This window comes from Coptis chinensis, chromosome 6 (assembly GCF_015680905.1).
Source record: "Coptis chinensis isolate HL-2020 chromosome 6, ASM1568090v1, whole genome shotgun sequence".
Lineage (NCBI taxonomy): Eukaryota > Viridiplantae > Streptophyta > Magnoliopsida > Ranunculales > Ranunculaceae > Coptis > Coptis chinensis.
The window spans coordinates 99,314,389-99,324,697 of NC_141461.1; the positions used below are offsets into that span (position 1 = coordinate 99,314,389).

The following is a 10,309-nucleotide window of genomic DNA, read 5'->3' on the forward strand; positions in this document are numbered from 1 at the left end:
CTGTAAGGTTAGACGATATGCTGCTTGCAGTGCGAGGAGAATAAAAGAAGATAATAAGTTGTCATTTAAGGCCTTGCCAAGCACAAAAGAAAAGGATATGAAAGTAACTGTTTTTCTAGCAATACTAATTCAGATCAGCTACGAAATCCAGCCTATGTAGGTTTTCAATGAAACTATTAACCAGAGGAGGGATGCAACCTTCTGCTCAACTCTATGTCAAATATATCTCAATTTTCTGTTAAGAATGAGAAACTAACTGTGGTTCACCACGACACCGCTTCAATTCTGTGGTACTTCATCAACATTTAGAGACTTTCCGGAATATGTTCTCATCATTATCTTTTGTAGTTGTTAAGATTCTATGACCACAGAAATTAGTCAGAGTCAAGAAAACCAATGCGGCTATTTTATCCATGAAGTTCCAATAACTACAGTCAAGAAATTTCATTTACATTGCAACAGTCATTTGGTAGTAACTTAGGCTCTGTTTGATAGCCTGGAAACTTTCTTGTGGGAATCTTCGCACATTGTAGAAATTTCCCACCGTAGTGTTTTATAGGGGGATATTTTAGTTTAGTTCGGATTTATTTTAGGGAGAGTGTTGCACTGTTGCGAAGTTTTGTATGATTTCTTTTGCAGGTGCTAAACCATCCCACGCAACTCAAGCCTATCAAACAACTTTGTGGGACAATTTACACAATTACACGGAACTGCTCTATATCTATTTCCAGTGCTATCAAATTGAACATTAAGTTACAACTAAAGTCCCATGCCAACATGATAAAGAGTAACAGTTAACAGGATGTGTTGTTAACAGTTAACAGGATGTGTTGTTGCACCGTCGTTGGTCTTCATCTCCTTCCTCGATTGTTGCTTCGAGTGGCTTAGCCACACAAGCCTTGGCCTCTCTGCTTTTACCCCACAGAAGAATGTAAAGCCCAATAATAACGAAGATCGATCCCAAGACACTGCTCATTTAGAGTGGCAACGTTAGGCGTTAAGCTTAAGAACATTGCATAACAATATTTTATATGCAATTGTAAGTATGTAAGTATTTGTGCGGGTTGATACCTTCCAAGATGAAGTTGTTCATGTAAAATGGTGAAATCGAACATAGCTACAATTATCTGAATGAGCGGGCTAAATGCGGCGGTGAATAACGGGCCTTTTTTCTTTACACACCACGACATCCCCACAAAGCACAAACCTGAACCCACCATCCCCTGCATCCAAACAAGTTCGCATGCGTAAGACTCATGTACTCACTCAGCTTAATTAGCATAGTATTATCATTTTTCAAGCTGTTTGAGAAAGCCTAACGGAAATAAGTAATAGCTTGCTTTATGTTCCTATGAACTACTCCAATGTAAATCTAGTAACATTTATCATACATTTGTTAAACTGCATAAGTAATAAGTTTGATAGAATGGTCTACTTACAGCATATAGGACTGTTAAGATCTCACTTTTTCCTTTTAGATTCCAGATGGAGATATCTCTGTGTACGATTAAGCTTAAAAGAGATGTCTGGAGGGCGCCGAAGAAGTTCATGATAGCAGTACTAGAATATTGGCAGGGGAATCTCTTGCTGATCTTGGCTTGAACAAGAAACCACGAAGACCAAACGAGTGCACCTGCAATCAAAGCTATTGAACCAGTGGTCCATCTGTGACTCTTCTCGTGTGAATTCGATGCATTCATATGGAATGTTGAGCTGGCTGCTGCTTTGGAATGTGACATATTGGTTAATGGTATTCCTTTGTAAAGGGTCAATAACATCGCACCACCAACACACACCATTGTACCTAGCATCTTCGCTCTCCCTGTTTTGCTCTTTATGTCCAGAGTTTCCAACCTATAGAAAGGAAAATTCTTAAAACCAGAATAAGAATAGTGGTATTTAGTGGTTAACCCGGCACTTAACAAGAATGTCTAAACATACCCGAAAGGCAATGCGATCACAAATGTGATAACAGGTATAATGTTGATAAAGGCGCAGGCAAAAGTTGCTGATGTATAATGTATTCCAAGAAGAAAGAAGTACTGTGTCAACGTCGCCCTAAGTGAAATTCAGTGTTTCTTCAGAATTTCGCAAACATACATGATGGCGATGAGTATGCTTAATGATATGCTAAGGACAACGTATTAAGTACTAACCCGATCAATGCGCTGAGAAAAAGGTGACACAAGATTCCAGCAGTGAGATTGGGCCTGCTTTTCCTGAAAGCTATGTATGCATCGTTAGTCTTGCAAGGCTCAAAAGAAATGATAACAAGCCTCTATTGACTTTTAGAATTAGTATGCCTAAAAACGGTATAATTATATTACTTGAACAAGTACGTCAACTGACTAATTAATAGCCACGCACTAGACTAGGTCATGTAAGATATAGGAAAAACATTCGATCACTTGTAAAGCGGGAATGGTTCTCTAGTGTGAAGCAAAGCACCTACTCACCACACTTACGGTATATATTCATCAATGGGTATATCTAGGAGTGATATCAAAGATTCTGAAGATATGTAGAGAAGCTTCTGTGTGTCACCGGGTGACAGGGACATGCTTAGGAGAATGTTCACTCATAAGCGCTTAAGAGTAAATTATTACATGAAGGAAACCGGCTTAGAGATGTTATCAGTCCCACATGAAACATATTCTGTAGTGAGCAATCTTACCTTTCCCAGAAATAAGCAATGGGAGCTAGGAGAATGGCCGCACTTGATGTTCGGTATGTGATGAGAACCAAATGATCCATTCCCTCGTCAAGAACCTTTTTCAGAAGCAAATTAACAATAGCTAATGCAAAATCAATGACAACCATCACAAAAAACAGGCTGCCATTCATTGCACAACTTCATTTCAGCCATGTGTATTGAGTACTTTGACAAAAACTTGAAACTGTCTTTCTCAACTCATACATTTGTAGTGTTCATTCTCAACAAGATGGAGGAGTTATAGAATAAGTGACAACAAAGCAAAAGATTAAATTCTTCAAATGACATCCACCACTTTATTAAGCTTTCAACTTTAACTCAATTTAGTATTTTTCTCTTCTTTTTAACTCAACCTTTAAAATACGTGGGGAATCATGTTGCTCAGCTAACACAGTACGCCCCTCTTGCATATTGGAACAATCTTTAGATTATCCACGAGTTTAACTATTTCCTTTTGCTACTACTAATGTGTATGGTTCATGTACAAGCTAGAGGCATCTTTTTTCCCTATGGGCCGGGGTGCGTACGTGGTAGGATAAGTAGTTGCCATGCACACCATCTCTTAGACATTGCATCTAATGCCTCTTACAAGGAGAATCTGTACACTGTGGTAATTAAGTGAGGAACAATATGTCAAATCTTACAATTAAGGCCTGCTATGATACGATCAAGTATTCAACTCACTTTAAAAATGTCTCTTTCTCTTTTTTCTCTTGGTGGTAAAGTTTAAAATAGTCAATATTGTCCATACGCTTTGTAAAATGTGTCTTGCATCGAAACTATTCCAACTTTATAGTCAACACGTACATGATGGAGAGTTCAAAAACATGTTAACTTCTTAGATTCCGTCTAGTTACACACTTATATTGTAGAGCATTTTTAGGAGAGAAACCAAAAAATATACCAAATTTTTTAACCAAACCAAACACTAAACCAAAAAAACACTAGCCAACTTGAAGAGAAGTATCAAATATTCAACATCAAATAATGTAGTTTTAGATAAACCGCGCCATATAGCCCACGCGGCTTTCTCAAAACCGTGTCACTGAAACCCATCTTAAAAGCCCAAGCCCACGCGGTTTTTCAGAAACCGCATGATGTGTCGCACATTAACTTTCTTTTTTTTCTCTTTCCAAATCAATTGCGCGGTTTTGCGAAAACCGTGTGATTGAAACCTATACTTTAGCCCAAGCCCATGCGGTGTTCAAAAAACCGCGTGGTTTTGGAAAACCGCGAGAAAGATTTGATACAGCATCAAAACTGGAACTAAATTTTGGCCGATTTGGTGTTTTTTTTTTGTGTTTTCATCAACATGTGTCACTCCTGAAAATGAAAAAACACTAAATTATTAAAAATTTAGTGTTTGATGCTAAGATAGTATCTCACCTAAAGATGCTCTTACACATGACTTCGACGCAAAATGAGCCCACGTAAATGGGCCTAAATACTCACTTCATAATGGGCTAAAGATCCAGCCCATAGACCCAAACATAAACCCTAAACCTCACTAGTTATTAGAATATAAGAAAGAGACACCACCTTTTTTCTCCTCCTTTCTAAAACCCTTCAAAGCCAGTAAAACCCTCAAAACTCCATTCTGAAAAATGAAGACGATATTGTCCTCAGAAACAATGGACATACCAGACGGGGTGAAAATAAAAGTGAATGCCAAAATGATAACAGTGGAAGGACCAAAAGGGAAACTAGTTAGAAACTTCAAACACTTAAACTTAGATTTCCAACTCATTAAAAACAGAGAAAATGGGAAAAGGCAATTGAAAGTTGATTCTTGGTTTGGTTCTAGAAAGACTAGTGCTTCTATTCGTACTGCACTTAGTCATGTTGGTAATCTTATTAATGGTGTTACTAAAGGGTATCGTTATAAGATGAGATTTGTTTATGCTCATTTTCCTATCAATGCTAGTATTTCTGGTGATGCTAAGGGGATAGAGATTCGCAACTTTCTCGGCGAAAAAAGGGTATGTTTTTTCATTGATTTTGTGATTTGATGGTATTTTGATAATTTGAGTTGTTTACTTTTGTTTTGTTTTTTTGTTTTTTTTGCAATTTTGATGATGTGGTTTTACTTAATTTGTTTTGGATCATTTGTACAGTTTATATGATTAGGTGGGACTGGAAATGATGGGGTTTTGATTGATTTTGTTATTTGAGGATATTTTGATTATTTATTCATTGCTTATTGCTTTTGTTTCTGTGTTTATTGGAAATAGGTTATATGACTCTCCAAAGTCAACTAGGTTCATAAAATTTTTATTTATAATCTTCATGTCTTTCTTTGTTCTATTTATTTACTTAATTTTAGTTCTGGGTTGTAATTAAGTTTTATTTATGTTGAGATGTTGTTTGGAAGAGTTTGGGAAGTTTTTCAGCCAATTTGCAGAGCAAAGGTGTTTGATGAAAGTATGAAACGTCATATAGCATAATTTGCATTGATGGTTGGCAATAACAAACCACAAACAAGCCTCTCAAATTCGTTCAGTTTTGAATAGTCCCGAACAAATCACAACATTTTCTCTTATGTTTTCTGTATTTATACCGATTAAAACAGAACAAAAGGCATTAGGCTATGTGAATTCGAGTAATTTTGCTTGATGGGATTTTGTGAAAATATTTGTATTTTGATGATATTTTAATCATTTTTTTCCATCTGTGTGATGTTTGATTGAAATGGTAATGTGAATTTGTTTGTTTTGATTTAATACATTTCCAATAGTACTGCAATTTGAAAAAGGAGATTGAAATGTTTGTTTTTGTTTGAAATCAGGTTTGAATGTGTTTGGATAGGGGTTGTAGGTATTTGAAGAGGTGGAGAATCTGTTGAAATGATTTGGTTTCTTTGTTATTATTTAGTTAGGAGTTGTTGAAGATATGAGTTAGATACATTAATCGGGTTCTAATACAAATCATAGGTACGATAAACAGGCAAACAAGGTTTCAGCTAATGTTGGTGTTAGGAGTCTGAAGTATTGTGTGATTTATTTTGAAGGAATATGAAATCATCTGCTGTGAAACTTGAGACTGCCGGTATTGGTTCATACCAATTGATTTTTGTTTTTAAAATTTGTAACCACCTTATGATATATATATTTTGGTGTCAGTCAGTTGTATTTTGAGACACATTGTGGTTCTGATTTATCATAGCCATTCTGGCAGCATTACATGTGTGTGAAGGTTCCAAATGATGAACTGGTTGTTCTCATGTTACTATTTGAAGGTTTTGTCCAATATTAGGTGTGCGTTCCTCCAGTCCTTTTCGTTTCGTTATATAGAAATAACCAAATCCTACAGGGCTTCTGGAGATATTAATTACAAAGCTTAAGACTGTTTTCAGCACATGCTTTTTGAACGTTTAGAATAGCAGACGAAGTAAATCATATCTTTTTTGACACTGAAATTGGCAATCAAGTGCGACTATGTGGGAAATTTCACTGTCAACTCATATAAATGTTGTGGTTGTGTATGAGGTAGGGCTAAGTCTAGGAAAGCAACATATTTCTGGTCACATCATCATTGTATTGAGTTTAACAAGTAAATGTTATCTTTTTTAATCTCATATAAAGTCTTAAAATGTAATGTGGTGAACTAAATCATTGTTATTACAGTATTAAGGATGGAGGAAGTCAACATTTTATCACATTGTTATTTGAGTAGCCAGTTTTAATTACTCGTGTTCCTATGTTTTTTATCTTTCTTTTTTGGGGTAAACTGTTCCGTTGCACAGGGTTGCAGCCCGTTATTTGATGATGTAATTGGTTTTAACTTTTAAGTGACCTTTGATGTTTGCATAGTTGGGATGTTAGAGATGCTACATTCATACTAGAATAGAACATCTTGTCAAAAATTATATATAGATGAACATTACCCCAGAAGTGTACCTGTTTGCTTGGCATGCCGTCATTTTTTTAAAATAATTCAGTAAGTCATTTGCCCTCCTTTCAATACTGATAGATACCTCGACTAGTTTTGATTGAATGTAAGTAAGCTTTATGTGAATCAGTTGAGTGGTGGCCATATAACCTGTGTTTGCTGCATAGCTTACATAGCAATTATTTCCTCCAATAATTGATCATCTGAAGTCTGTACTTCTTTGTTGCATTAGGTGCGTAAGGTGGATATGCTTGATGGTGTGACCATTTTGCGGTCTGAGAAGGTCAAAGATGAACTTATATTGGATGGGAATGACATTGAACTTGTCTCGCGATCAGCTGCTTTGATTAATCAGGTGCATGCTTATTTTATTATCGAACCTTGTCTGATTATGTTAACATTCTAAACCTCTCCAACTCTCTTTCTATTGACAGAAATGCCATGTCAAGAACAAGGATATAAGAAAGTTTCTAGACGGTATCTATGTGAGTGAGAAAGGGACTGTTGCTACTGAAGAATGAGAAAGCAAGGAAGGTGCTATTTACTGGTTGGTCTAACCCCTGGTTTTGTTATAGTTAATATGAGCTTTCCCCTTACTGTGCATCTTTTTCAAATTGTTTAGGAGACTTGAAAAGTATTTTGTGGATTAGTTATCAATTGTTTTGTGGAGTCAAGCATTTTGTTTTGAATTGGTTAAGTTTCAAGACTTGCAGGTTCTCTATGGTTGGACTTTTGTTGCGATGAAATATTTGAAGGGATGCTTGATATTCATAATTGTGAAATCATTTTCGATTATTTACTGATTACAGTGATTTCACAATGATCCAAAATGGACAAACACCTAAAAACACCAGTGGGTATACTCGGTTTCTTTATTTTCTCCGTTAATTATATAATGGAATTCTAGTAACGTGTATGATAATTTTGAGAGATTATCTCGGCCTGACCACCCTAGTCCCTAGGTACCCCAAGAATTGATTTATTTTATGAAATCTAATCAGATTTTCTTTCAAGATCAGTCTGTGGACTGTATCATCTGTAACTCTGTAAGAGATTAGAGATTTTGACATCTGTGGAGAAATCAACATATTATGTCTGTCTCAAAGATTCTTTCGAAATCTGACCTTCTACGTCAGAACTCAGAAGAATGATGACTGATCATATTAACCTCGGTATAGGTTTTGAATAATCATTTTTTTTCATTATAATTTGTGCTTAGCAGAAAAAATGTAGAGTTTTTAAATGACCAATGAACTGAAGGATTATCACATGCTTCGCCCGAAAGATGTGCATGTTGAAACGCCACAAAGACCAGTTGCACTGTTGTAAGGAAACAATGATATGGGTCGGCTCGACGGCAGCTCAGGGATTGGTCTGTCCATATCATTTAGAAACCCCACCACATCTTCCATAGATGGTCTACGATTTTTTCCAACATCATTTACTGTACATAGCAGTCCAATCTCTACAACTCGTACTGCGTGTTCCGAGTTAAACACTGATCCAACTCTCCGGTCCACCACTTTCATCAACTCACCTTTTTCATGCATTCCCCACGCAAAATGCAACAACCCCATTCCTTCTTCTTCTTCTTCTGAGTTCCTTTTCCCAGCTACTGTTTCTAACACAAGGATTCCAAACTCAAACACGTCGGCTTTCTGACTCGTTACTGTTTCAACTCTTGAGTCACTGTGTTGAAAAACAAGTCCAAAATCACCCAGAAGTGGTCGGAACGTTATGTCCAAAAACACACTACTCGTTCTCACGTTTTTGTGAGTGATTTTTTTCGAGTGTAGGAAACTCAGTGACTCAGCAATGTCTTTTATTACTTTAAATCGCCGAGTCCAGGGAAGAACACCGCTTCCAAACAGCCACCGATCCAAACTCCCATTTTGAAAGTAATCATAAACAAGAATCATTTCCCTAGCATCACAACACCACCCTCTTAAACTCACCAGATTCGGGTGACGAACACGGCTAATTTTACCAATTTCCTTAACAACTCGTTTACGGTCTAACCCAGCCGAGTTTATAAACTGAGTCGAGAACCGCATTACTGCCACTTGGCAACCATTAGTTAGCGTCCCTCGGTAAAAAAGCCCTCTTGAATCAGAACTCAGTAACTCACCTTCACTAAAACACCGAGTTACCGTTGATATCTCAGAAATCGTGAATCTTCGAGGCTTATTAGGTAGTCTCAGCTGTTGATTTTGTTCGGGAATAATCATAGCCGTTGATTTCTCATCTTTACTTTTGTTACTGTAACAGTAAAAATTTAACAAAACCGCTAAAATGAGAACCACAACAGCAATAAATATTAGGAAACCACTTGGCGGTTTACTTGAACCGGGTTTGGTCAAAAGCTTACTCTCACATGTTTCCATCGAAGGAAGTCTAAGAAACGCTTTACTTGTTGAGGAGAAATTCCATGCTAGAACGTTGTGTATTTGAGTTTTATTACCGGTTGATGCTGAGAAGCCAACAAACATGTATTCCTTGAGATACGGAGAAAGATCTAAATATGAAGAGTAGATTGGTTTTGTTGGAAAATCTCCACCGTCGGATCCCAGGCGGATATCGAGATGTTTTATAGCACCATCATATGTTATCCAAGCTCGATGGACAGAACCGTCTTTTAGATAAACTCCAACGACAGACGCATCGACAGTGGTGGATGATACAATGCTCCCGAGGTTAATTCCGACGTGGTTATCATTTGGGTCACCAAACTCCGGATTTTTATGTGTGTCGAATTCTATGGCTATTGCTTTGTAATTACGTTCACATGCATCGTTCACCATGGCTAACCATGGGCCTGGTCGGCCCACGGTTACTTCGTCGGGGACGATTATGAACGTTAGGCCACTGCCACCTGAATCTGACCCACCGGTGGTTGTGATTTGGAAGGAAAAAGTGGTGTCGAAGGAAGCTGGGCTGTGGGTGAGTGGGTCCAGTAGACGGATTGGGGAGGAGTAAATGGCCCGGCCCGCTTGATGTTTGAGATCAATAGTTTGGCTTGGGTCAGGAATTTGAATGGATCCATTTTCATTTGAGAATTTTGCGCTGCCTAGTAGCTTAACATCATGAGAAATTCTTGGGTTGGTCCTAAGGTGGAAGTTTTGGAAGGAAATGGACTTGGTTACATTAGTTATTGGTCCCTCAATAACCCTGTGCTTCTTTGAAGAAATGGAAGTTGGTTTTGATAGTAAGGAGAGGAGAAAGAGTGAGATGGTTAGAAAGAAGGGAGAACCCATTGAAGTGGTGTTGGTGGTCTTGTCAGTAAAGCTGTAATGCTGGTCTTGTTGCGATTTATCACCTTTGAGTGAAGAGTGATGAAATGTGTACCACTCGTGGCTTCTATGGTTGGAACGTATCCATTCTTCATTGGCTCATTTACCTCTCGACGCACACGTTTCTCTCTCTTAGAGAAATCTATCCCATTCTCACAATCTCACATACTATCATACTAGGTGACAAGATGGTCTTTATCAGCAAAGCAATTAGTGAGAATACTAACAAACTTTTTTGGCTTTACAGATAAGTGATTTTTGTTTTAAGAGGCCGGACAAACTTTTTAAGAACACTTGACCATGTAGTTTGATAGAGAGAAATGACATGTTTTCTAAGAAAGGCCACATCTAAAACTGGTTCATTAAGAAAAAGTTCACAACAGTTCTGCACTCCAGCTGCTATGCAAGAACAAAATTT

The 10,309-nt window shown here is 37.4% G+C and overlaps 3 protein-coding genes and 1 non-coding gene across 4 annotated transcripts; 2 read left to right on the forward strand and 2 right to left on the reverse strand.

Annotated features, from left to right (window-relative positions):
- Positions 1 to 607: 607 nt before the first annotated feature.
- LOC147496062 (WAT1-related protein At3g30340-like) lies at positions 608 to 2,996 on the reverse strand. Its single transcript, XM_086564845.1, is given in 7 exon segments — positions 608 to 968; positions 1,072 to 1,223; positions 1,440 to 1,854; positions 1,942 to 2,058; positions 2,157 to 2,219; positions 2,675 to 2,826; positions 2,828 to 2,996. Coding segments are annotated over 7 exon segments (1,089 nt in total). The 5' UTR covers positions 2,867 to 2,996; the 3' UTR covers positions 608 to 817.
- A 1,236-nt stretch (positions 2,997 to 4,232) lies between these two features.
- On the forward strand, positions 4,233 to 7,396 carry LOC147496063 (large ribosomal subunit protein uL6z/uL6y-like). The gene is made up of 3 exons (XM_086564847.1): positions 4,233 to 4,692; positions 6,834 to 6,956; positions 7,036 to 7,396. The coding sequence occupies exons 1-3, from the start codon at positions 4,318 to 4,320 to the stop codon at positions 7,120 to 7,122; spliced, it is 585 nt and encodes a 194-aa protein (XP_086420973.1). The 5' UTR covers positions 4,233 to 4,317; the 3' UTR covers positions 7,123 to 7,396.
- On the forward strand, positions 5,114 to 5,244 carry LOC147496064 (small nucleolar RNA snoR86). The gene has a single exon (XR_015200548.1). It is a non-coding gene; the product is annotated as a small nucleolar RNA snoR86 (small nucleolar RNA).
- Positions 7,397 to 7,697: 301 nt separating the features above from the next.
- Positions 7,698 to 10,019, reverse strand: LOC147496065 (L-type lectin-domain containing receptor kinase VIII.2-like). The gene has a single exon (XM_086564846.1). It carries the CDS (start codon positions 9,853 to 9,855, stop codon positions 7,867 to 7,869), a length of 1,989 nt encoding a protein of 662 aa, XP_086420972.1. The 5' UTR covers positions 9,856 to 10,019; the 3' UTR covers positions 7,698 to 7,866.
- Positions 10,020 to 10,309: the final 290 nt, after the last annotated feature.

Bases quoted from the DNA above. Each gene is read 5' to 3' on its own strand.
- LOC147496063 (XM_086564847.1), top strand. From the start codon at position 4,318: ATGAAGACGATATTGTCCTCAGAAACAATGGACATACCAGACGGGGTG. The intron at 4,693-6,833 runs GTATGTTTTTTC...TTGTTGCATTAG, and splicing joins ACTTTCTCGGCGAAAAAAGG to GTGCGTAAGGTGGATATGCT. The intron at 6,957-7,035 runs GTGCATGCTTAT...TTCTATTGACAG, and splicing joins CAGCTGCTTTGATTAATCAG to AAATGCCATGTCAAGAACAA.
- LOC147496065 (XM_086564846.1), bottom strand. From the start codon at position 9,855: ATGGGTTCTCCCTTCTTTCTAACCATCTCACTCTTTCTCCTCTCCTTA.